At 49.8% G+C, this 27,315-nt stretch overlaps 2 protein-coding genes across 2 annotated transcripts; both read right to left on the minus strand.

Moving 5' to 3' along the window:
• Positions 1-8,532: 8,532 nt before the first annotated feature.
• LOC137846823 (olfactory receptor 14C36-like) lies at positions 8,533-9,468 on the minus strand. Its single transcript, XM_068664934.1, has one exon. It carries the CDS (start codon positions 9,466-9,468, stop codon positions 8,533-8,535), a length of 936 nt encoding a protein of 311 aa, XP_068521035.1.
• Positions 9,469-24,169: 14,701 nt separating this feature from the next.
• Positions 24,170-24,824, minus strand: LOC137847079 (olfactory receptor 14J1-like). The gene has a single exon (XM_068665335.1). The coding sequence runs from the start codon at positions 24,822-24,824 to the stop codon at positions 24,255-24,257; it is 570 nt and encodes a 189-aa protein (XP_068521436.1). The 3' UTR covers positions 24,170-24,254.
• Positions 24,825-27,315: the final 2,491 nt, after the last annotated feature.

The raw sequence follows: 27,315 nt of genomic DNA on the forward strand, positions 1-27,315 counted from the left end.
GGGCCCACCTGGCAGCTCGCCGCATGGCTGGGGACAAAGAATGGACCATGTCGGCTGGCCAGGCCTGCTGCCCACACGCGCCAGTTCCGAGTGGACAGTCGCTGGACTGCGGGGAGGCCAAGTTCTGTTTCTGACGGTTTATGCGTTCATAAATTTACCAATCGACTCGGCAGCAAAATCATCGAGACAGTCTCCAAAGGAAGCCTAGCACAGCACAGGAGAGGAAGGCAATGCGGATGAAAGCTGAGCAAGACAAGGAAAAGCCCTGCTAGGCATAGGGAAAAGCAGTGACCACCAGCGCCTGGAAAAGCAAAGCACGGCCTGTAAAAACACATCAGATAGGTCCAACATGAAAACAAATCATGCAAGGAACATGAAATAAATAAATAAATAAATAAATTAATTAATGAAAAAAAAAGGAAAACGAATAAAAGATGAAAGGCAAAGCAAAGCAGAGCAAAGCAAAGCTAAACAAAGGAAAACATGGCCTGATAAAGCAAACGAAAGCAAGGCCAGGGAAGGCAAAGCAGAGCTAAGGAAAGTAGCACCAGGTAAAGCAAACCGCAAGCAGGAAAGACAAAGCAAACAAATGAAAGCAAAGCAGTTTGAGGCAAGGCAAAGCACAGCATGGGTAGGAAAGGCAGAGCAGTGCCAGGTCTATAAACCAAAGCTAAACCAAGGAAAGCATGGCCTGATAAAGCAACCGGAAGCATGGCCAGGGAAGGGAAAGCTGAGCAAGTCAAAGCAGAGCAAAGGAAAGTAGCACAAGGAAATGCAAAGTATTTCCAGGAGAGAAAGAGCAAAACACTCTGAGGCAAAGCAGGGGCAAGAACAGCAGAGGAAAGGAGGGATGGGAAAGCAAAACTGTGCCAGGAAGAGCAAAGCAAAGCGGAGCAAGGCAAAACAAAGAGAAGCAAAGCAAACGTAGCGAGCTGGCGGCTAGCCCAGTAAAACCAGTGGGACTGTCTCCAAAAGAATCCTAGCACAGCACAGGACAGCAGAGCAATGCGGATAAAAGCTGAGCAAGGCAGAGTAAAACCCTGCTAAGAAAAAGACCTAGCGGCATAAGGAAAAGCAGTAACAACCAAGGTCTGGAAAAGCAAAGCACGGCCTGTAAAAACACATCAGATAGGTCCAAAATGAAACCAAAAGAATGCAATGAACATTTAAAGAAAAAAAAATAATAATAATAATAATAATAATTAAAAAAAAAATAGATGCAAAGCATGTCCAGAAAAGGCAAAACATAGCAAGGCAAAGCAGAGCAGAGAGAAGCTAAACAAAGGCAAGCATGGCCCCATAAAGCAAAACAAAGCAAGGTCGGGGAAGGCAAAGCAGAGCTAAGGAAAGTAGCACAATGAAAAATAAACCATAACGAGGGAAGAAAAAGCAAAGCAGTCTGACGCAAATCCAAGCAAAGCCACGGCAAGAACAGCAGAGGAAAGGAGGGATGGGAAAGCAAAACTGTGCCAGGAAGAGCAAAGCAAAGCGGAGCAAGGACAAAACAAAAAGAAGCAAAGCGAACGTAGCGAGCTGGCGGCCAGCCCTCCTTTGGGTTCCAAGTGTCTGTGGGGGGAGACCGGAGGGCTCCATGTTGTGTACAGGTGGCAGCCAGACTTGGACAGTGGCTGTACCCTGATCGCCCTCTCCTCAGCCTTCTTCACAGCTCCTAGTCCACTGTGACACCCGGCAAGAGCCATGTCTTGCTTTAGCTGGTTTTATATCTATATACATTTTTTTGTTGTTTGTTGTGGATTTCTACCACCGTAGTTGTGGGAATCACGTAGTTACTTATTCTCGTTGAAATTCTCACTGAACACTATCACCACACGAGTAGCAGTTAGGGGTCCCCTGACGGCTCGCCGCATGGCTGGGGACACAGAATGGACCATGTCGGCTGGCCAGGCCTGCTGCACCCAGCCTCCAGTTCCAAGGGGACAGTCGCTGGACTGCGGGGAGGCCAAGTTCTGTTTCTGACGGTTTATGCGTTCATAAATTTACCAATCGACTCGGCAGCAAAATCAATGAGACAGTCTCTAAAGGAAGCCTAGCACAGCACAGGAGAGCAGAGCAATGCGGATGAAAGCTGAGCAAGACAAAGCAAAGCCCTGCTAGGGAAAAGACCTAGCGGCATAGGGAAAAGCAATGACATCCAGCGCCTGGAAAAGAAATGCACGGCCTCTAAAAACACGTTAAAAAGGTCCAAAAGGAAAACAAAAGAATGCAATAAACAATTTTTTAAAAAAAAAAAAAAAGCAAAACATGGCCAGAAAAGGCAAAACATAGCAAGGCAAAGCGGAGCAAGGCAAAACAAAGAGAAGCAAAGCGAACGTAGCGAGCTGGCGGCCAGCACTCCTTTGGGTTCCAAGTGTCTGTGGGGGGCAGACCGGAGGGCCCTCATGTTGTGTGCAGGTGGCAGCCAGACTTGGACAGTGGCTGTACCCTGATCGCCCTCTCCCCAGCCTCCTTCACATCTCCTGGTGCACCGTGACGGTGGGCAAGAACCATGTCTTGCCTTAGCTGGTTTTATATATCTCTATCTATTTTGTTGTTGTTGTTGTTGTTGTGGATTTCTTCCACCGTAGTTGTGGGAATCATGTCGTTACTTACTGTCTTTAAGAACCTCAGACACACAACTAGCAGCTAGCTGCAGCAGAGGGGACTCCCAGCCAGCCCCTGTATGGGGCTCTGCCACCCGCCTTGCCCCGGCCTTCTCCAGCGCCCTCCTTGCTGCTCTCTGATGCATGCCAGCACCTCCCCGTGCATGCCAGCCAGAACATCTACTGAGGGCCAGTGTGGCTGCTGCAGATGCAGGGAGCTCTGATGGACTCTGATGGACCGTGTCCTGGGGTGCATCAAGCACGGCATCGCTAGTGGGTCGAGGGAGGTGATTGTCCCGCTCTACTCTGCGCTGGTGCGGCCTCACCTCGAGTACTGTGTGCAGTTCTGGGCACCACAGTATAAAAAGGACATGAAACTGTTGGAGAGTGTCCAGAGGAGGGCTACGAAGATGGTGAAAGGCCTGGAGGGGAAGACGTACGAGGAACGGCTGAGGGCACTGGGCCTGTTCAGCCTGGAGAAGAGGAGGCTGAGGGGAGACCTCATCGCAGTCTACAACTTCCTCGTAAGGGGGTGTTGAGAGGCAGGAGACCTTTTCTCCATTAACACCAGTGACAGGACCCGCGGGAACGGGGTTAAGCTGAGGCAGGGGAAGTTTAGGCTTGACATCAGGAGAGGGTTCTTTACAGAGAGAGTGGTTGCACACTGGAACAGGCTCCCCAGGGAAGTGGTCACTGCACGGAGCCTGACTGAATTTAAGAAGAGATTGGACTGTGCACTTAGTCACATGGTCTGAACTTTTGGGTAGACCTGTGCGGTGTCAAGAGTTGGACTTGATGATCCTTAAGGGTCCCTTCCAACTCAGGATATTCTATGATTCTATGTTTCTATGACTTTTGTATCCTTTTCCAACATGTCTGAAGTGCCACTTTTCTCAGGAATAGAGTAACTGTGACTTAAAATAGTCATATGAGGCTAATCCCTGGCTTCAACCTGTAAACTTAATTCCTACACCTAAATGCTATTCAGCACCCTGACAGGAATCCACTACTCTAATGACTGACCTTAAAGTATCCCTCCAAGACAAAACTCAGCCCATAGCCATTTGCCCTAGCTCTTACTTTCTTAATCACTCTGATCTCAGCCCTTAATACTAGCAATAAAAAAGGCCTCTTTAACACTAGAGAACTGCTTAAGAAACCTAAACAAAACCCTAAGTCCAAATGAATTTGAGGGGCCATGGATCTGATCAGCTTGTGGGCCACAAAGAGGAAAAGGGTGGGAATGCTCTGATGAGCTCAGCTCTGCCTCAGCATCTCCTGCACCAGCAGGAGGAATGTGACTGTGGCAGTGACTGTGAGGTCACTTCTGTCTCTGCAGTGGATAGGGCAGCAGCAGGAACGTGTCACAGAAAGGGACTGGGAGGTCATTTGTGTCTGGAGGTGGCAGGTCAGTCTTGCCTTCTCCCTGGGAGCTGCACTTTTGGGCTGACATCTGCCAATGGCCCTGCTAGGCCAGCAGAAGGCACCTGCTTGGCATGCTGACTGGGGGATCCCCTCTGCCTCCAGACCCAGGAGGACCCAGAAAGAAGGCCCCCAGATGGGTTGTCCTGTCCCTTCTGCTTGAGTCCACGTCTGGACAGCAGCAGGCACAAGGCTTGGGTGTGTGTAGCCAAGAAGCTGCAAGGCCAGCAGCAGGCCCCTGGCTTGGAAGATGCTGGTGAGGTATCTATGATCAGACCCTAGCTCCTTTTTTCAAGGAACAGCTGGTGAGGGCTGATGAGACACTGGTGAAATGATGGAAATGACGGGATGAGAGCAAGGTGGTGATCAGAGATGGCTGTCTGCAAACTTCCAGGAAGTAGGAAAAAGTGTGGGAGAGCATTTGAAATCATGCAGAGAAGGCAGAGGGTGCTGACTAGAAAGGAAGGACCCAACAGCCCTGTCCCTTTGGCTAGAGCTTATGAGAAGATGACATAAAGTCATTGCATTGCAGCCTCTTTTCTTCCTTGCAACCCTGTGCAGAGGCAGGGAGGTGTCATACCAGTGTTCTTCTCACGGCATCACACTGCCCATCGCATTCCTCAGACACCCAAGAAAAGTCCTGAGGCAGACAGGGGGGTGCAGGGTCTCTCCTCACAGTGGCTGGGGTCAGGCCTTGGACCTTTTGCTTCACCATAACCAACCAAGACTTTTCTCAGCACAGCGCTTTGCCTGTCTGTAATCATGGCCTCCAATTATCTGTCCTAACATGTCCTTGGGGAAGCTTTGTTAGTAACAGCCCTCAGTGGGGCCCATTAATACTCCAAGTCACTTCAGCTTTTCCTTTTGAGTTTGTTTTTTCGCACAGTTGCATCATTCTCCTCTCAGTACCCAAGTTTCTTTGACTCAGCACCAAAACATACAATGGAACTCATTAAAACACAGAAACTCCCAAGGAGCCATGTCTCTCCCAACATTTTCTTCAAGTATTCAAGACTTGATCAGCTAACTGGAGACCTTTCATGTTGTAGTTAAGGGGGAAGATTTCAAGGAGCATCTAATAAAAATCTTTCTTCATTTTAAAGGCTGAATTTTGTTGTGTTTCAGTTTAGAGCATCATTCTCCTATAGGTATTGGTCTAGGGTTTCTCCTTTGAAGCCCTGCTTAGGTGGGAAGAACAGGAGTTTTCCTATTTCAAAACAAACAACAGGAAATCATGCTGCAATTTAAAAAAAAAAAAATGTTCAAGTTCCTTATTTTATTGCCTCCAGTGATGTTTACCTTCCCAAAAGGATGACTGTACATGATGTATTTTACAGTGATTAATAGGAAATTTTAAATAATTGCGTTAATATTAATCCATATCATACTATTTCAATGATAAATGATGAGGGTCTTACTAAGGAAACCATTAAAAGACTGCTGAGAGATGGGCAAGTTTGAACTCACTGAAACTCAAAGCAGCAACTGGGTTGGTGAGAGCAATCTGAATGGTCAAAGAGTAAGGGGAGGGCAAACCAGGAGAGCAATAGGAAGTCCAGGTCCAGACAGGCAGGTGGAAAGGGGACATTCAGCATGTTCTGTGTAATCAAGATGGGTTTTGTGTCTGGAAGATGAGGGAGCACACCATGATAGACAAAGCGATGAGAATGCAAGTACAGGTGAACATCACAATTTCTTCTCCTGCCATTAATATAGACCATGGAAATTAGCATTTCTTCATGAAAGAAATTACACTTCACGTGAGAGGTTTCACAGAAGGGATTTAATCATTTGAGCTGGTGAGTAGTCGCTTTATCATTTGAGTACTAAAGAAATAACTGGGTGTTCAGGCCGAGCGTTGCTGTCTGACCATAAGCATAACCAGGGAAAACCTCCAGTGGCCCCGTTGTGTTTGAGGCACTTCCCTGCACTGGCAGATGTCAGAAAAGACCTGCAGGAGGCCGGAGCCCTTTGGGAAAATCAGATGGAGCCAGGTGGAGTTCCCAGGACACCTCCACTGCCAGCAGTGGTCTTTGTCCCTGTAACTGCAGCCCAGTCCAGCACAGGAAACCCCTTCAAAGACAAACTCTTCTTCAGTGGGTTCCTTGGACTGACCTAGATTTGAAATGGCCATTGGAAACCTGAGACACTCTCCCTTATTCCTACTAGACACATGAACATCCGTTTACCTTCCTGGGTCATCTTTAGCAAACTCAGGCTGAAAAACTCAAGTATAGCATGATTCAAATGGCTGAGGCAGAACCCATCAGCTTGCCCCACTTTGGAAATGGCCCCCATCCAACTAAGGTTTTGAAAGTGAAAAATGTGAAATGACCCATGAGGTCGAAGTGTAGAGTAAGGGAAGGTCACTCATATTGTGCTGGAGTAGTGTGGTGGTTTTCCGTGCTAGGCAGCTAAACACCAGAAACACTCTCTCACTCCCCCTCCTTAGATGAGGAAGGGAAGAAGTAAAGAACAACTTACGGGTTGAGATATGGATAATTTAATTAAAGGGAAATAATAATAATTATTATTATTATTGAGGAAAGATTATTATGAACTAAATTATTTATCTAAAGGGAAAAAAGGGAAAGGGGAAAAGGGAGGGGGAAACAGAAAGAAGGAAAACAAACAAGACAAATAAAGGCTACGTGGAAGTGCAGAGGAAAGAAATTACTCTCTACTTCCCACAAGTGAGCAATGCTTGACCACGTCCTTGAAGCAGGACCTCAACGCACGTAGCCGGTGTTTGGGAGGAGGACCAAAGTTTTCCCAACAAGAGCCCACCCCTCCCCTCTGCTTCCTGTTTCTACCTTTTATTGCTGAACCCAGTACAAGTAGCAGAAGGCAAAAGCATTGCATTGAGCCTCAGAATAATCAAGGAGACCTAATCCACTTCATCCATGAGAAAAAGCAGAGTGAAAGACGTTGAGTTGTGTCCTAACATGAAGAAGCACATCACTGGTAAAGGAACTCTCTTTTTGTGCCACCATCAAAGCAAATTACACAAGAACTCTATCAAATAAAGGTAACCTGTTCCACAGTGGTGCTGTCACACCACAGGACAGAGGAGGGACATTTTTCAGTTTCAGCCTCTTTTTCAGAGAGGCTTTGCCCTCTTCCTGTTCACCATGGCGCAGATCCTGGCCCTGGATGCTCCATGAGCACCTTGCAGGTCCTGGCAGGCTGTGGGGAGGGGACGAATGCCCTGGGCCCCCTTCCTGCTCTGCCCAGACCAGCAAAGGACTTGGTGGCTCCCTATACCTCCTTGATGCCACCACTCCTGTCATGATTCAAACCCAGGAAGCTGCTTCTCGACCAGTCAGGGTCTCCAGGGGCACTGGGCATCCACCAGTGGTGACTCAGTGAAGCCCTGACACCCTCACCCAGGACTCTGTGCCCCCATGCCCCTCTGTCCAGGTGGAACCCCAGTACAACACTAAGACCTTGAGCCTGATATTCCCTGAGCGTCTTCTGCATTCCAGTTTGGGAAGGAGAGCCCTGAGCACTGTGCAAGTTCCTTTTACTAACAAGATGTCAAAACAGAGACCAGGCGTCATTTAGAAATAAACACATTCAAAGAAACCCTCTGGGTCACACAGAGGACTGGTCATCTGGAAAAGAGGAATGAAAGCAAACATCTAACTGGAAACATTTTATTTATTAAATTTTATTAAACATTTGTTCTATTACATTTTAAAGAATGCTATACCTAATCATCACAAATTGCCTGAGACTAACTTGAGTAAAACTAGAAAAGTGAGATAGCCAATTTATTGCTAAGTAAGTATTACCACTAGAATCAGTTTCTTCAGCGTGGCTTTCAGGTCCTGGTTCCTCAAGCTATAGATGAGGGGGTTCACTGCTGGAGGCACCACCGAGTACAGAAATGACACCACCATGTCCAACGATGTGGAGGAAATGGAGGAGGGCTTCAGGTATGCAAACAGGACAGTGCTGACAAACAGGGAGACCAGGGCCAGCTGAGGGAGGCACGTGGAAAAGGCTTTGTGCCAGCCCTGCTATAGAGACGACAGGACTGTCACCTAGATCCACAAGGTCTAATCCAAATCGACTGCTCCTACCCGTGTCAGCTGGGCTCTTGGCCTGGAGCCCCTCCTGGATGCTGGGACTGCTCCCGTAGCTCCAGAGGGGATGGGAAGAGAAGGAAACTGAGACCAATGAATTTCCGCTGACATCTTTATTGTCTTTAACTACCAAGGAATCCTGGTTCTGTATGTACATTAGATGATATAGGAAAAACTAACACAAAATGTAACATTCAGAATGTTAAGAATTAGATTATTAAAAACAAAATAAAATATTGTTCAAATATTAACAGAGAAAAATAATTTTTAAAATGTTGTCTCATTTTCCCAAATATCCTCTGTTTTCTGTTAGGATTGTTATTAATGACAATGTTATGATAACACTAGTAACGATAAAAATGATATGATATAATATGAATCAAAAGATTTGCGTATTATTAAGAATACATCCTCTGAACACATCACGGATGCTTAAGAAGCATGTATGGAAACAGTTTCCTCACTGCATACTTGAGCTCCTGGTTCCTCATGCTGTAGATGAGAGGGTTCACTGCTGGAGGCACCACTGAGTAAAGAAGTGAGACCACCAGGTCCAGGGATGGCAAGGAAATGGAGGGGGGCTTCAGGTAGGCAAATATGGCAGTGCTGACAAACAGGGAGACCATGGCCAGGTGAGGGAGGCACGTGGAAAAGGCTTTGTGCCGGCCCTGCTCAGAGGGCATCCTCAGCACCACAATGAAGATCTGCACGTAGGACAGCACAATGAAAACAAAACAACCAAAGGCCAAGAAAATACTAAACAAAAGTGCCCAAACTTCTTTGAGGTAGGCATCTGAGCAGGAGAGCTTGAGGATGTGGGGGATTTCACAGAAGAACTGGTCCACAGCATTGCCTTGGCAAAGGGGCAGGGAAAATGTGTTGGCCGTGTGCAGGACAGCATTGAGAAAGCCACTGCCCCAGGCAGCTGCTGCCATCTGGGCACAAGCTCTGCTGCCCAGGAGGCTCCCGTAGTGCAGGGGCTTGCAGATGGCAACGTAGCGGTCGTAGGCCATGACAGTGAGGAGGCAATACTCAGCTAAAACCAAAAAATCAAAGAGAAATAGTTGGGCAGCACATGCTTCATAGGAGATGACCCTGTTGTCCCAGAGGGATATGGCCATGGCTTTGGGGACAGTGGTGGAGATGGATCCCAGATCAAGGACAGCGAGGTTGAGGAGGAAGAAGTACATGGGGGTGTGCAGGCGGTGGTCGCAGGCTACGGCGGTGAGGATGAGGCCGTTGCCCAGGAGGGCAGCCAGGTAGATGCCCAGGAAGAGCGCGAAGTGCAGGAGCTGCAGCTCGCGTGTGTCTGCAAATGCCAGCAGGAGGAACTCGCTAACAGAGCTGACGTTGGGCATTTTCTGGTTCTGGCCATGGAGAGAAAAGGCAGTAAGAAAATACAACACAATTATCTGATGATATCTGATTCAATTTCGACCTGTTAAGCAGACATTAGGCCGGTCCCTTTCACGAGCCTTGACTGATGCTGCGTGAGGGTGTCCCTGGAAGCAGGGGACTCTGCCGCGGGCAGTGTCGTTAACAGTCCTTACCTATTAAAAAAAAAAAAAAAAGTAAAGAGGAACTTGGGGTATTCTCAGATTAATTTAACCCTTCATATGAAGAAATTTTTACTCCCAAATCACCTAACAGCAGAGAAGGGCCGTGGTGATTTCTTTTTCCTATACTCTCATTCCTGCTGCACTACAAGCGAAACCTTGTGGATCCTCAGTGTCACAGATACAATAGTATCTCTAGTGCATAGTGTACTTCAGAGAGCACAGCCACTCTGTCCATCATGTCTGGTCTGAGCTGCCTTGTGCTGGTGGGAGAGAAGAGCAGCGATTTTCCCAGGTAGGTGTCTGAGCCCTCCCTCACACAGCATTTCTGGCAGCAGCTCCCTCTCACTGACTGCCCATGGCCCTGCTGGGAACTGGTTCTCTGACCCCACATCTCTTCCCCGTTCATGATAACAGACCCCATCCCACAAGCTGTGTGCTCAGACTCACTCAGATTCACCTCCACTGCAAGAATCTGAAAGTAGAGAATCTAAAAAAGCCTTCCTCTTCAGACTGACCAAGCCTCAGTATTCCTCTTGAAACGCCCATTCATAAATGCCATTCTCTACAGTTTCTCCTAGTCCAAATTACAAGAAGAGTGAGACCCACCTTGACAGATGCTATCAGCCATCAGATGTGCCAGCTGTAGAAGACCCCTCTGGCAACCCCACCTGCATGGCCCTGCTGCCAGAGCCTCACAGTGTCAAGAGCCTGCAGATGTGTCCTGCCACACGCTGCCCTCTGTTGTTGCGCTCCTCAGTGCCTCCAAGCCCTCTCTCCTTCTCTCCTTCTCTTCTTCTCTCCTTCTCTCCTCTCCCCGTGCCAGCTGCGGTCAGAGCCTCCAGCCCTGCTGCGCTGTGCAGAGGAGCTGCTCCTGGGCACAGCTGTCTCTCTACACCAGGGCCCTCTTGACAGCAGCTCTCTCTGTCCCACGAGCATGGCCCAGCTCAGCAGCACAGCACCAGCCCAAGGCACTGCAATCACCCCTCTGGGGGCTTTCCTGATGAGCCCACGAACCTCAGGCACTGAGAGCAAGTTGAAGGAATCTCTCAAGAAGTAAAAGTCAGATGCAAGTTTCCTGGAGTGTCCCCCCTGAGGGCCAGCACTAACACAGCCTCCCTTGGAGCTCGTTAGAGCAGAGCATTGCAGGCAGTGAGGACAAGGAGACAAAGGCAGAGTGAAGGTGACACTGAAGGGTACACAAAGTGGATGCATTTCACCAAGCACAAGGGCCAGACAATAATCAATGATTTAAAATTGGAAAAGACTGAAAAGGAAGATAAATTTGTTATAATAACAATAATAAGAAGGAGAAGAATATATACAGAGCAAGTGATGCACCATGCAATTGTTGAGAAGCCCCTCACCAATGCTCAACCTGTCACTGAGCATTGGTCCCCCTGACCCTGGCCAGATCCCTGCACCAGGATCTGTTGTGTACGTCCCTTGGCCTTAATTTATTTTAGTGCAAAATCAGCTTTCAGAGGAATTTGGAGTATTTTCTTCCCTTTCTCAAATACTTCCTCTGCTGTGTCACCCCACACAATGATGCCATCGATGTAGTGCAGGTGTTCAGGAGCTTCCTCCTCTTCCAGTGCAGTCTAGGTCAGACCATAGTCCCTCAGGGCTGTGTTTCCAGCCCTGGGGCAGTTGATTCCAGGTTATAAGCAAGCTGTGGCCTTCACTTTTCTGGCAAACGGATGGAGAAAAATGCATTAGCGATATCAATTGTGGCAAACCATTTCAGTGCCTTGGATTCCGGTTTTCATGCAAGCTCTACCGTGTCCGGCATGGCAGCACTCAGCATTGCATGACTTCATTCAGGCCACGATAGGCCTCTGTTAGTGGACTCGGTTGTTGCTATACTGACTCAGGTGCACGGTTGTGGTAGTGATTGGCACCAGCTGTCCTTCAGCCCTCATCAACCCCACAACAGAAGGGTCCTGTGAGAGACCAAGGCAAGGCAGACAACAGTTTAACGTCCTCCATCTCCAAGGCAGCTATGCCAAAAGCCCACCGATACCCTTTTGGGTCCTTAAAATATCTATCCTCTCCTGAAGTAGTCTCTTGCAAGGATGCACAGAGTCTCTGGGGCAGTGCCAATGGGTTGCTTTTGCCACTCCTTCCCACTTAGATACACTTAGGCCAGGACCCAGTACACTGCAGTGGTACGTGTTTCTTTGGAAATGCCAGGGTGATAACACCTCCTTTTCAAGCATTTAACCATTTTTTATTAGGATTCTGCACTTGCTTGGGGGTGACCTTCCAAAGCTTTGGAGGTGCCCACTGCTCTAGGTACCTGCCCATATCCTCACACACTCTTTGCCACACTAAACTCTCCTGCCACCAAAGAGATATCTGAATGGTATTCTTAAGTTGTTCTGAAACACATTCAGGAGACATAACAATAAGAACATGCTGGTTTGACCATCCCAAGGATATTCACAAATTTGAAGAGGTAGTGTAATTAGCAGAAAGGGAGAGTGAACCAGTGGAGAAAAGTGTCTTCCTCTTGTCTCCCCCACAGCTTGGTTTCCTGAGGAGAAAAGGTCCAGAGTGTAATTCTTAATAGTTTCTGAGAGATGTCTCCCAAGGTATGGAGGTAATGGCAATGCTGAGTACAAGTACCAGATTAGTTTCATGACCAGGAATTTTGCCATATCATAAGCCAGTGTTGCACGGTACACCAAAAGAATAAAGTTAAACCAGCCATCAGAAAAGATAAACAGCATGACAGGGGAGACATACAGTAAATAATGTTCTATACAACACAATTCTGAAATGTAGCACAACAGACCTGAGATATAAGAAAAAAATTAAAAGAAAAAAAGATGGAAAATCAACTTTGTGATCAGCAAATATTAAAATCAACTAATGCTTATAATAGCTTTCTTTTAACATGCTGAGGTCAGATCTGTCATTGGCTCAAACTTTGTGCTCCATGTTGGGCACCAAAAAGAGCGTGGTTTATCCCGGCAGGCAGCTCAGCACCACACAGCTATTCACTCACACACACACCCTGCTACATCCCCAGTGGATGCAGGAGAGAATGAGGAGAGGAAAAAAAATAAATTAAAAAAGAAATCATGGGTTGAGATAAAGACAGTTTAATAGGACATAAAGGGAAGACAAATAATACAAACAATGATAATGATCATCATGATGGTGATTGCCTGTCCTGCAGCAGTGGTACCCCCTACCCTGGACAGCCAGCCCATACTGATTTTTCTGGAAAATCCCTTTGGCTACTTGGGGTCAGCTGTCAGGCTTCTATCCTCCCAAGCTTCTCAGGCACCCCCAGCCCTCCACTGCTGGGCAACAACAAAGCCATCAGCGTGTAATCAGCATTCTTCTCATGCTAAATGCAAAACACAGCATCATACTAGCTACTAGGAGGAAAATTAACTCAATCCTAGCCAACTCCAGGACACCCAGAGACTAAAGGCAATATATCTCTGTGTGAATATCAAAAGAGGAAAGCTAGTGGTGATTAAATGGAAAGTACTGGAGCTGAGCATGATGCAGATGGTATAGAATATGGGGTGGATATTGTCCATGTGTTGGCTGGAATAGACTTAATTTTCTTCCTATTAGATGGTACAGCGCAGTGTTTTGTATATCGGAGGCAGTTCCAGACAAAATAACAGCATGCATGAGAAGGAAGAACAGAAGAAGTGGAATCCGGCAGCCTTCCATCCCCTACCCTTCAGTGATTCTGTGCTGCAATTCCATTCAACTGGTTACTCCTGTGTTACCCAAACTGTCCTACAATCTCCTGCTACTGTTACCTTGTGAGAGACAGCACAATCAGGGTAAGCCATGTCCCTGCAGACATGAACAGCTGACAGAATGGACCATCAGTGTGGAGGAAATATTGAGAAACTTCAGGATTTTGCCTACAGAAACCTCTTGGCATTTACAAGGATCAGAGCCCAGTCCTGCACCAGAGGAAGAAGAACCCCACACATCAGGGCAGACTGGGGCCCTGCTGAGTGAGCAGTGCCCAGGAGGAGAAGGGCCTGGGCACCACGAGGGATGCCATACGAGCAGAGGTGCCTGCTCACCAGGAAGCAGGCCAGCTTCCTACAGAGCTGCCTTACGAGGAGCATGGCCAGCAAGCAATCTAAGTTATCACACTCATCTCAGATCCCCTGAGACACCACACAGACAAGGGTGTAGAGACAGCAGGAAAAGAGGTGCAGGTGCGAGAGTCCCTTGGACAGCCTGGTGTGGAGAGGAGCAAGGGCCGTGGAAAGGCTGAAAATGCCAACAGGACCTAGGTCTCTGTGCCTGAGGCTACGACTGTTGTCTGTGCCACTGAGGCCCATCAGGAGACAGCTTATTGTTAAAGCACCAGAGCCTCATTGCCTCCTTACCTCCACCCATGAACTAGGCAGGGGTCGTACCATTCTCCTGCACTTGGCCATGCACATCCACATCTCCTGCTGCCCCACAAAGAGCCCTGAGCAAGGTGTGAAGGGAAAGGATCTCCATTCCCAGGGGCTGGAGGTCAAGGCCTTGCCCTTGTGCTTCGTGAAACACATCCAGTTTGTCTACACATCAGTGTCACCTTGACATTGCTTTTGTCTCCTTGTCCTCACTGCCTCCAGGGTTCTGCTCTAACGAGCTCCAAGGGAGGCTGTGTCAGTGCTGGCCCTCAGAGGGACACTGTAGGAAACTTGAATGTGACTTGGACTTCTGGAGAGGTTCTTTCAACTTGCTCTGAGTGCCTGAGGTTCGTGGGTTCATCAGCCAAGCCCCCAGAGGGGTGATTGCAGTGCCTTGTGCTGTTGCTGTGCTGCTGAGCTGGGCCAGGCTCGTGGGACAGAGAGAGCTTGTGGCAAGAGGGCACTGGTGCAGAGAGACAGCTGTGCCCAGGAGCAGCTCCTCTGCACAGCGCAGCAGGGCTGGGGGCTCTGATCACAGGCACTCAGGCAAAAGGGATTCCAGGCAGCCTGGAGGGTGCGCGCAGAGGAGCGCTCAGTGCAGGAGAAACCTTCACAGCTCTGCCCATGGTAAGTCTCTGGCTGCAGGACAGTGCAGGGGAGGTTCCTGGAAAAGGCTTCTGGATGCGGGATGTCTATGCCTGGCCAGGAGCTGCCAGGATGTCTCATGTGGCTTGTGCGGTGTGGAGGAGAAGGTGTTTCAGGGCTGCTGCAGGAGTGCCCAGGGCTGTGGTTCAGAGCAGGGTCCCTGCTGTGCCCCAGGGGCTGTGTGCTGGGGCAGGGCCTCTGCTGCCTGCCAGGCTCAGCACTCAGCCTGCCCCAGGAGCTGCCCAGGGGCTTTGGTAGAGGAAGAGCAGGGCAGAGGCTGCCTGCAAAGAGAAGGCACTTTCTGCACTCTCTACTTGCCACTTCTGCTCTGATTCTGGGGCAGGCTCTGTGTTAACAGTAGTTGGATTTACACAGGTGACTGAGCTTCCTACTGCATTAAATGTTGAGACATGCACAGGTTACTGATGAACCTGAGAATATCCCTTCCCTTCTCTCTGCCTACAGACTGCTCCATGGCATTTCAGAACCGTTCTTTAGGACATGCAGAGAAGAAGATGTCCCCGGAGCTCTTCCCATCCCCAGGAGGTGTCTGCAGGGAAGAGCTGTGCACACAGTGGGTGGAATGGGGTCTGTGAGCATGGACAGGAGGAGACATGGGGACAGAGAAAGAGCTGCTGGCAGGGACACCTGCAGGCAGCAGGGACATGGGCAGGCAGTGAGAGGGAGCTGCTCCCTCCCTGCCATCCCCTGCAGTGCAGGCACCTTCCTTCCAGCAGCCCCATGTCTCCTCTCTTCCCCTCAGAGCTTCAGTCACGGCTTTTATAATATGGGGGGCTGAGAATATGGGGTGTCTGAACCCTAAAACTCTGTGTAAGTAGACACATTTGCTGCAGGCCCCCTCCACCTTCCTCCATGGAAGAAGTCACAGAATCACAGAATCATAGAGTATCCCGAGTTGGAAGGGACCCACAAGGATCATTGAGTCCAACTCCTGGCTCCACAGAGGTCTTACCCCCAAATTCCTACCATATGACAAAGAACATATTCCAAATGCTTCTTCCACTCCAGAGCTCTTGTCCCTCTGCTGTCTGTGCAGGGCAGATGGCACAGGGCTGTGAGGACAGGCTCTACCTCACCGACACCGCAGCCTCTGCACTGGGTTGCGTCCGCCCTGCCTGCCCATGCCTGCTTCTCTCCCTTGCCCAGCGTGGCAGCTGGTGCTGCCTGATTCTGACAGGGAGTGCTGTGCACAAAGGGTGAAGCAGGAGGAGATGCTCCCTGTTCTCTCCGGCCAGACATGCACGATCCACCTGCTGATTTTTTCTGCTGGGTATTGAACACAGAAGACACACAGAGTCACACAGCCAAACACCCCTCTCTCAGCAGAGGGAGCCACTGCCCAGGAACCTTCCCTCTTGGAACCTTGAATGGAGCAGAGCAGGCTCACTGGGAGCTGCTGGGCAGAGGAGGCTGCAGTGTACAGGACACTCAGCAAGCACAAAGCAGGGCTCCAGACAGGGATATAGGCAAAGGTCTTCTTGGAAACAGGGAATGTAAGGCTTTAATTGGGAATTTTCTCAATTTTGCTCAGAGACATTACTCGTAACACTCTCTATTTATTTTTTTTTTCTCATTTGGCAGTGTCCATGTCCAGAACCAGCAAATGTCCAACGTCAGCTCTGTGAGTGAGTTCCTCCTGCTGGCATTCGCAGACACGCGCGAGCTGCAGCTCCTGCACTTCGCGCTCTTCCTGGGCATCTACCTGGCTGCCCTCCTGGGCAACGGCCTCATCCTCACCGCCATAGCCTGCGACCACCGCCTCCACACCCCCATGTACTTCTTCCTCCTCAACCTCGCTCTCCTCGACCTGGGCTGCATCTCCACCACTCTCCCCAAAGCCATGGCCAATGCCCTCTGGGACACCAGGGCCATCTCCTATCAAGGGTGTGTTGCACAAGTCCTCTTTTTCGTATTCTTCATTGGAGCAGAGTATTCCCTTCTCACTATCATGGCCTATGACCGCTACGTTGCCATCTGCAAGCCCCTGCACTACGGGAGCCTCGTGGGCAGCAGAGCTTGTGCCCAGATGGCAGCAGCTGCCTGGGGCAGTGGTTTTCTCAATGCTGTCCTGCACACGGCCAACACATTTTCCCTGCCCCTCTGCCAAGGCAATGCTGTGGACCAGTTCTTCTGTGAAGTCCCCCAGATCCTCAAGTTCTCCTGCTCAGATGCCTACCTGAGGGAAGTTGGGGCACTTGTGTTTAGTTTTTCTTTGGGGTTTGGTTGTTTTGTTTTCATTGTTTTCTCGTATGTGCAGATCTTCAGGGCAGTGCTGAAGATGCCCTCTGAGCAGGGCCGGCACAAAGCCTTTTCCACATGCCTCCCTCACCTAGCTGTGGTCTCTCTGTCTCTCAGCACTGCCTTGGTTGCCTACCTGAAGCCCCCCTCCATCTCTTCCCCATCCCTGGACTTGGAGGTGTCATTTCTGTACTCGGTGGTGCCTCCAGCACTGAACCCCCTCATCTACAGCATGAGGAACCAGGAGCTCAAGCATGCCTTGTGGAAACTCATTGGATACATGCTTCTTTGGCATCAGTAGTGTGCCTATAATTTTAAATGGACACACAGGTTATCTGAACAATCTCTTAGTAAAATAGCTTGCAATTCTTTTATTATTATTAATATTATCTCTTAAAATTGTGATTTTGATTGAATTATATTCATGGCATCCTATTTTTTTTTATTTACTTTCACCCAATCATCTTATGTACCTGCAGAACTTGGCTTCCTGTGTGGAAAAGGAGAATAAAGAATCCACGAGAACTTCATTGGTCTCAGATGCTATCTCTTCCCATCTCCTCTGGAGCTGCTCCCACACAGAGGAGCAGCCCCAGTGGACCTTGAGACTGCCCCTCACTGCCCGCTGGGCTCTGCCTCTTTGCTGCCTTCGGTTCGGGGCTGCTGCTTCCCTAGAGCCATGGCCAGCAGCAGGATGTGGCCTTTTCACTGTTGCTCTCTTTTGGCTTCTATGTTGTTCTCTTGAGCTCTTGTACTTCACTAAGCCCTTAGGTCTCATGTACCTTGGTGAAAGTTGTCTCTGCAGTGGCATCTCTGCCACATCTCTGCTTCTTGCAAAGCTGGTGTCAGGAATACACCCAAGGAGCTGCTCACTTGTCCTGGTTTCAGCTAGGATAGAGTTAATTTTCCTCCTAGCAACTGGTAGGGTGGTGTGTTTGGGATTTATGATTAGAATAATGTTGATAACACACCGATGTTTTAATTGTTGCAGAGCAGTGCTTACACCAAGCCAAGGACTTTTCAGCTTCTCGCTCTGTCGTGCCAGTGGGCAGGCTGGGGGTGCAACAGGAGCTGGGAGGGGACAGACCCAGGACAGCTGATCCAAATTGCCCAAAGGGGTATTCCATACCATCTGACATCATGCTAAACAATAGATAGGGGTGTTTATCCAGGGTTGGAGGGGTGGCCGCTCGGGGATAGGCTGGGCATTGGTCAGCGGGTGGTGAGCAATTGCATTGCGCATCACTTGTTTCGTACACATTATTAGTAGTAGTACTATTACCATTTTTTTTTTCTGTCCTAATAACTGTTTCTATCTCAACCCACAGGCTTAATTTTCCTGTTTCTCTCCCCCATCCCAGAGAGGGAGCGAGGAGGGTGACTGAATGGCTGTGTGGTGTTTAGCTGCCGGCTGGGTTAAACCACAACAGTGTGAGACACTGCCTTTCACTGCCAGGTACCAGGTCAACCAATGCTGGCCCCACACTGCGAGGAAAAAAAAAAAAAAAAAAGCTAAAAATGTTACATACAGAAGATGGTTCTTGAGGATACAAGACTGCAGGCACCTGTGGGCAGTACAGACACTGACCCGTGGTCTCAAGGCAAGGCTCCCTGAGTGGGGTGAGGGGAGAGCAGAGGATGTTGTCTACTTGGACTTCAGCAAGGCTTTCAACACTGTGTCCCATAACATCCTCACAGATAAGCTCAGGAAGTGTGGGATGGACGAGTGGTCAGTGAGGTGGATTGTGAGCTGGCTAGATGTCAGAGTTCAGAGGGTTGTACTTAGTGGAGCTAAGTCTAGTTGGAGGCCTGTAGCCAGCAGTGTCCCCAGGGATCTACACTGAGTCCAGTCCTGTTCAACTTATTTGTCAGTGACCTGGATGATGGAATAGAGTGCACCCTCAGCAGGTGTAAAGATGTGCTGTGTTTCAGTCAAAGTGCTCTGTTTTGAGTCAAAGCTCTTCTCAGGCTCTCCTCAAAGCTCAACTCAGACTCTCCTGCTCAGATGTCTACCTCAGGGAAGCTGGGGCACTTGTGTGTAATGTTTCTTTAGCCTTTGGTAGTTTTGTTTTCAATGTGCTGTCCTATGTGCATGTATTCATGTATTTCAAAACTGATTTTCATTCTTTGGAATACTATTCCAGTTAAAATATTTTTCTTCAACTCACTTCTACTTTTTTTTTTTTTTTTTTAAAGAAAAGTCCTCATTAACAGGTGCTGGTAAGCTCTTTGTAATTAACCATATAAAGTAACCATATAAAGTAACTAGAAGGTAGTCATTTTCTGTGACTCTTTTTTCTCAGAATTTCTCCTCAGGTACAGCAGAGGTGGTGGAATGAAGAGCCTAGCTGCAATGTGGAGGAAAAGCAGAGACGTGGCTGAGGGACTTGATGTTTTTTCTGCAGTAGTCTGTACCAAAAAGTTCTCCTATGCCTCTGTATTCAGTAAAAGAGATTAAGGATGAGAAGAGTATGTATTGACAGGAAGGCCATGAAAAACCACCAGGACAAGGGCCATTTTCTGCCCCTACAGAGGACTAACCCTGGGCAAGGCCCAGACTGGGAAGCAGCCCTGTTAGATGTTGGTGGTGGGCAGTGAGCTGGCAATAAGGCAGCCATGTGCCCTGGCAGCATAGGAGGGAAGGCTGAGGGGCACCTCACTGCAGCCTTCCAGGAGCTGCAGGGATGTCAGGAAGAGCCCAGGACCAGGCTCTGCTCTGTGGTGCCCAGGGAGAGGGCAAAGCCACGGGGTGTGAGTCAAAGCAGGATCTGCTGGGCCTGCAGAGCAGGAAACACTTTGTTCCCCAGCTCAGGGCTCATCTGCAGCAAGGCGGCCATGAGCCCTGCCTGCCCTCCTCCTACCATGCTGCATGCGGTGGCTGCAGCAGAAGGGACCCTCAGCCAGCCCCTGCATGGGGCTCTGCCACCCACCTCACCCTGCCCCTCTCCAGAGCCCTCCTTGCTGCTCTCTGATGCATGCCAGGACCTCCCCATGTGTGCCACTATTAGAACAATGAAGAATATTAAAAAGGACTTTGCATCCCTGGGGAGGTTGTTGAGGGGATCAGCGGTGCACATTGTGTTCTCCTCTGTCCTCCCGCTGGGTGACTGCAATGCAGATAGAAGGAGCAGAACAGGACAGGTAAATGACTGGCTGAGGGGGAAGTGTCTGGACCAGGGATTTGGGTATTTTGATCTTGGGCCGTCCTTTGAGAGGCTGGGTATGTGGGCTACGGACAGACACCGACTGAGCAATTGGCGCGCAACTGTTTTGGGGAGCAAGCTCTCTGGGCTGATTACCAGGGTTTTAAACTAGGTTTGATGGGGGAAGGGAGGGGAGCCAAAGGTGACAGAGAAGGGCTGGGGGAAGTTGTCACTGCTGTCACTGTTGAAGACAGGGAAAAACTTCTGAGCTCTGAGGGCTCCTCAGGGAAGGTAGAGTTCCCGATCCCCCGTCCAGTATCTTCTTCTTGCATCCCCCCAGGGGTAACTGCACCTGCTGCTTCCCTAAAATGCCTGTACATCAATGCACGGAGCATGGGAAACAAACAGGATGAGCTCGAGATCTGTGTTTGGTCGTGGGGCCACGATCTCGTTGCAAGCACTGAGACATGGTGGGACAGCTCGCATGACTAGAATGCAGTCATGGAGGGCTGTGTCCTCTTTAGAAAAGATGGGCTGGGGAAGTGAGGGGGTGGGGTTGCCTTTTATGTGAGGGAGCAATTAGAGTGTACCCAGCTCCAGCTGGGGGAGGGTGAAGGACAAGTGGAGAGCTTGTGTGTAAGAATTAAGGGGTGGGCTGGCATGGGAGACACGGTAGTGGGGGTCTACTACAGGTCTCCAGATCAGGAGGAGGAAGTCGATGAGGCCTTCTATGAGCAGCTGCTAGTAGCCTCACGATCACGAGCGCTAGTCCTCATGGGGGACTTCAACTACCCAGACATCTGCTGGGTAAGCAACTCAGCCAGGCACGAGTAATCCAAATGGTTCCTACAATGCGTTGAGGACAATTTTCTGACGCAGGTGGTGGAGGAGCCGACGAGGTGGGGGGTGCTTCTGGACCTCGTTCTTACCAACAGGGATGGCCTTGTTAGAGATGTGAAGGTTGGGGGCAGCTTGGGATGCAGCGACCATGAGATGGTGGAGTTCCACATGCAACTAGGCAAAGAAAGTAAGGCTGAAAGCAAGATTGCTACCTTGGACTTTCGAAGAGCCAACTTTGACCTCTTCCGGGACCTGCTTGGGAGTATCTCATGGGATAGGCTGCTAGAAAGCAAGGGTGCTTGTGAGAGCTGGGCTACATTTAAGCAGCACTTCTTCCATGCTCAGGATCGGTGCATCCCAAGGAATAGGAAATCGGGGAAGGGGGGCAGGAAACCTGTGTGGATGAGCAAGGAGCTCATCAATAAGATCAAATGGAAGAGGATGGTCTGTGAAATGTGGAAAAAGGGCCTGTCCTCTTGGGAGGAGTATAGATGTGTTGTCAGGGCCTTCAGGGAAGCGACAAGGAAGGCTAAAGCCCACCTAGAGATGAGGCTTGCGAAAGAGATAAAGGATAATAAGAAGGTTTTTTTCAAGTATGTAAATGGCAAGAGGAAGGCTAGGGATAATGTGGGTCCCTTGCTGAATGAAGGGGGTTTCCTGGTCAAGGGAGACGTTGAGAAGGCAGAGATACTGAATGGTTTCTTTGCTTCAGTCTTTGCTTCAAGGACACTCCCCCGGGACTCCTCGCCCCTGGCAATAGGACAAAGGGTCTGGGAAATGGAGGGCTCCCCCCTGGTGGACGTGGGAGTGGTTTGGGAGCGTCTGTGTGGGCTCAACACACACAAATCCCTGAGTCCCGATGGGATGCATCTGTGTGTGCTAAGGGAGCTGGCAGATGTGATCGCCGAACCGCTCTCTATCATCTTTGAAAGGTCCTGGAGAATGGGTGAGGTGCCTGAAGACTGGAGGATAGCCAAAGTCACTCAGAAGTGACCTCGTAGGCCCTTTCTGTGACATGTTGCTGCTGTTGCCCTATCAACTGCAGAGACAGAAGTGACCTCACAGTCACTGCCACAGTCACATTCCTCCTGCTGGGGCAGGAGATCCTGAGGCAGAGTTGAGGTCATCAGAGCATTTCCTCTCATCTCCTCCTTGTCGCCTACAAGCAGATCAAATCCATGGCCCCTCACATTCATCTTTGAATGCCGTGTGACTGCATGGAGTGGGTTTACGTGGTATGGTTTTGGTAGTGGGGGGCCATAGAGGTGGCTTTGGTGAGAAGAATCCAGAAGCTGCCCCATGTTAGATAAGGGCCCCACTACTGGCCAGAACTGGGCCAATAAGCGACATTGTTTGCACCTCTGTGAGAGCATATTTAAACAGAAGAAAAAAAAAAAAGCAAAAAATGTCCTTGTGTTTGGGGCAGCTTTTCAAACATTGCCAAGACCTAAAAGGTCCTGTCTCCCTGCATGGGGACGGTCAGTTTCTGAGACAGAAGTGACATCTTAGTGGGATGGAAGGACACAGCATGCTGTAGGCAGACCCAGCACAGCATGCATAGCAGCCCTGCACAGCCCCTGAGGGGCCCAGCCCCAGTTCGTGCCCCCCAGCTTGTGCTCCAGAAGGGCTCCCCTAGGTCCTGTGTCACTGTTCCCACCTGGGTCCCTCGTCTATCCAAGGAAATCTTGGAGGCAGTGTTCACCTCTGACTGGAAAACTGAAACCAGCCATGAAAATAGATTGAGGAAACAGTTCAAAGCTGTGCAAAAAAGGATTCCAAGTAATAGCTGAAATAATCTCCCTTGCCAGCACCACCAGCTTTTTTTTTTTTTCTATGAATATTCATTATTTATTTTCACAGTTTTCCATTGACAACACCATGGAGAAGTGCAATAAATCAAATTATGCTTTCTTGAACAATAGTTTCATGCAAACATTTAGGAAAATACATTTTACATAAACACGTTTACCAAAACACATTTCCCAACAATTCTAATGCTTCTTTCTTTTTTTCCGTTTCTTTATTCTCCTCCATTTATTCTGTCCTTGAAGAGCACTCTGAGGGAGAGTCATTGAATTAAAGAATAATGCATGTTTAAAAGACTGAGATTGAGAAATACTCTCCATGCCATCATGAAGGGAGATAACAAAGAGTGTCAACAGTGTTGGCCCAAGTGCCCATCACTGAGGGATGCTGCTGGTAACTAGATGAAAGGAGGACTTTGTACCACAGACACCTTGCCCCCAAAAACATCATCCCCTTTTTCAGTCCAAATATCACCAGTGTGGCTAAAGGGAACCCCAGGAAACCATGGCAAAGGCCTTGCTAAAGTGCAGGTTCACCTCGTTCCCTTCTTTCCCCTCCCCTTCTGTTTCAGCAGTTCCTTTGGTTCCTCCAACTGCCTGAAGATGGCTGTGGCAGGACTTTCCCTATCACATTCCCAGGGTTAGAGGTGACATTTGCAGTTCTGCCAATCCTTTTTCTTGCCCTTCCTGAAGATGCGTTTGATGCCCACATTTTTCAAGTCCCCAGAAATCTTGCTGATCCAAATGCCTGACAGCCTGGTCGAGAAAGGCGGGGTAGTGTGACATAACAGAGAAGGGCATCTGCAATGAACCTATGCAAAAGGGGTTCCAGGAATCTCACAGGGACACTGGGGGTTGTTTCTGGAATCACACAGGGCAATGGCAAGGCTGTGTGAGGTGTCCACATCTGAGCAGACCTCATACACACAAGCCTTTAGAGAGAGCTCCTGCAGTCACTGCCAGAGGCTGGGAGGCACCTCAGCCGTGGGGTGCCTCGCCCTGCTCTGCCCTCCTCTGAGATACCCCAAGGCATGAGGAATGGGCACAGAGACCTCGGTTCAAGGAGGCACATCCCAGAGCTGCCTTCAGGTGGCTTCGCAGGGGACGTTACTTGGTCTTGTGACACCATCTGCCCAGCTGGCCTTCATGAGACTTCTAGGAATAGCTGATGGCCTTTGTGCTCCTTCGTGTTCATCTCTCCACACACATATGATGTGCCTGCTGGCACCAGCACTGGGTTTCTCTTTCCATGTCTCCCATGCACATACAGCAGGCCCTGCTCTTCTGAGTTACCCCATCCCCTGAAGAGCAAGTGAGCAATTAGCAATGGCCTGCTCAGTCATTGCTGAGCGTCCTGCCCATACACCCCACAGCTCTGAGCTTGTGATGACACGCTCCAGAGTATGAAAAATTGTCAAAAAGAAAACCATGTTCCTGCAATGCATTATGAGTCATATGTAGAAGACAATGGGCTTTGACTTTTTTTTTTTTTTTTCTTTTTAAAGATATCAGGTCATCAGTTTCCTCAAGGCATCCTTGAGCTCCTGGTTCCTCATGCTGTAGATGAGGGGGTTCAGTGCTGGAGGCAGCAGCGAGTACAGAAGTGCAACCACCAGGTCCAAGGATGGCGAGGAAATGGAGGGGGGCTTCAGGTAGGAAAATATGCCAGTGCTGACAAAGAGGGAGACCACAGCCAGGTGAGGGAGGCACGTGGAAAAGGCTTTGTGCCGGCCCTGCTCAGAGGGCATCCTCAGCACTGCCCTGAAGATCTCCACATAGGACAGCACAATGAAAACAAAACAACCAAAGACTAAGGAAAAACTGAAAACAAGTAGCTCAAGTTCTTTGAGGTAGGCATCTGAGCAGGAGAGCTTGAGGATGTGGGGGATTTCACAGAAGAACTGGTCCACAGCATTGCCGTGGCAAAGGGGCAGGGAAAATGTGTTGGCTGTGTGCAGGACAGCATTGAGAAAGCCACTGCCCCAGGCAGCTGCTGCCATCTGGGCACAAGCTCTGCTGCCTAGGAGGCTCCCGTAGTGCAGGGGCTTGCAGATGGCAATGTAGCGGTCATAGGCCATGATGGTGAGAAGGGAAAACTCTGAACCAAAGAAGAATACATAAAATAGGACTTGTGCAGCACACCTTAGATAGGAGATGGTCTTTGTGTCCCAGAGGGAGTTGGCCATGGCTTTGGGGAGAGTGGTGGAGATGCAGCCCAGGTCGAGGAGGGCGAGGTTGAGGAGGAAGAAGTACATGGGGGTGTGCAGGTGGTGGTTGCAGGCTACGGCGCTGAGGATGAGGCCGTTGCCCAGGAGGGCAGCCAGGTAGATGCCCAGGAAGAGTGCGAAGTGCAGGAGATACAGCTCGCGTGTCTGCAAATGCCAGCAGGAGGAACTCGCTCACAGAGCTGATGTTAGGCATTTGCTTACATTGGACATAGTTGTCTGTTGAAGAGAGAAGGCAAAACAAATTTAGAAGAGGCTTCTCTGAGGAAAACCTATTGCAAGTTTTGGACCAACCCCCTGCCTGAGCCTCTCTTTGCCAGAGAACGTTTCCACACCTTCCTTACTTGAGCTTGCAGAGGAGTCCTTCCTGCTGTTCATCATGTGGAAGCAGGAACATGGGGGAAACTCTAGTTCAGTTCACCGATCAGGACACTGGAATTTGCAATGCTGTTTCAAACAATGCATCTCAATGCAGAACAGAGCTTCAGATGTAACTGCTGAACACTGCTCTTCTCAGCTGCCCTGTGTCAGCCTTCTGTGAGTTGCAGGACCACCCCCCTTAGGTGTTTCCCTGAGATGGAATTGGAGAAAGGTGAGAGTAAAGAAGCCGCAGTCCAAGTGCAGCTGGACAGAAACCTCACCTTGTCTGTGGGTTGTCTAGCCAGAGGTGCAGAGGTCATTGTCCTTATTGCACCTCATTGCAGCTTCCCACAGACAGCCATCCAGCAGCATGGACATGATGTTAGGATGGAGGTGTCTTTTCCTTGGAGCACCTGGATAACACAAGGATGCCACGAGAGAGCTGCATCCTGCTGGAGAGCAGCCTGCAGCCCAGGAGGATGCCCCACGGACAGAGCTGGATATCTGAAAGCTGGAGTGTCCCATAGCCCAGCTGCACCCCCTGCAGGGTCTGGAGGAGGCTTGGCCACCGCTGTCTTATCTGACATGGGGTAGCTAGGTTATGACACTCCAAGGAGCTTCTGCCAGACTTCCTCACCTCGCACTGCAACCCAGCAGGACTCTCAAAGCCTACTGCATTGCCCACTGCCCTCCCAGAAACAAGACCCAGCAGGAGACCCTCCCAGGACCTGCAGCTGCATGACCCTGCAGCCAGACCCTTACCTTGTCAAGGGCTGTGCAGGTTTCTCCTGCAGGCAGCTCTCAGCATCCTCCCACTGCCAGCTGCCTCCAAGCCCTCTCTCCTTTTCGTCTCTCTGTGTCTTCCTCTGTGTCTCTTTCCTGCTGCGCTGTGCAGAGGAGCTGCTCCTGGGCACAGCTGTCTCTCTGCTTCATGGGACTTTTTCAAAAGTGTTTTCTCTGTCCCATGTGCCAGGCCCAGCTCAGCAGCACAGCACCAGCCCAAGGCACTGCAATCACCCCTCTGGGGGCTTTGCTGATGAGCCCAAGAACCTCAGGCACTCAGAGACAATTGAAGACATCTCTCCAGAAGTGCAAGTCAGAGGCAAGTTTCCTGCAGTGTCCCCCTGAGGGCCAGCACTGACACAGCCTCCCTTGGAGCTCGTTAGAGCAGAACCCTGGAGGCAGTGAGGACAAGGAGACAAAGGCAATGTGAAGGTGACACAGATGTGTAGGAAAACTGGATGTGTGTCAGCAAGCACAAGGGCCAGGCCTTGACCTCCAGCCCCTTGGAAGGGAAATCCTTTCCCTTCACACCTTGCTCAGGGCTCTTTGTGGAGCAGTAGGAGATGGGGATGTGCATTGCCAAGTGCAGGAGAATGGTATGAGCCCTGCCTGCTTCATGGGTGGGGGCGAAGAGGCAATGAGGCCCTGATGCTTTAACGATCAGCTGTCTCCTCTTTGGCCTCAGTGGCAGAGACAGCAGCCATAGCCGTGAACACAGAGGCCTGGGTCCTGTTGGGATTTTCAGTCTTGCCATTATCATTACTCCTCTGAGCAATGATAATGAGGATATCCTAGTGACTCCCAGACCTGCGCCTCTTTACTGGCTAGTTGTTGGCACTTGTTCGTGCGGTGTCTCAAGGGATCTGAGCTGAGTCTGATACCTCACATCTTCTTGGTGGCCATGCTCCCCAGAAGGCAGCTCTGTAGGAAGCTGACCTGATTCCTCGTGAGCAGTCACCACTGCTCGTATGGCATCCCTCATGGTGCCCAGGCCCTCCTCCTCCTGGGCACTGCTCACTCAGCAGCAGCCCACGCTGCCCTGATGTGTAGGGTTACTCTTCATCAGTGCAGGACAGGGCTCTTCTTCTTGTAAAGGGCACGATGTTCCTTTAGACAAATCTTGCACTTTCTCAAGGTTCCCATGGACTGACGCTCCATTCTGTCAGGCGTTAAGGTCTGCAGGCAGACAGTTCTAATTCCA

Source organism: Anas acuta, chromosome W, assembly GCF_963932015.1.
Source record: "Anas acuta chromosome W, bAnaAcu1.1, whole genome shotgun sequence".
Taxonomy (NCBI): Eukaryota; Metazoa; Chordata; class Aves; order Anseriformes; family Anatidae; genus Anas; species Anas acuta.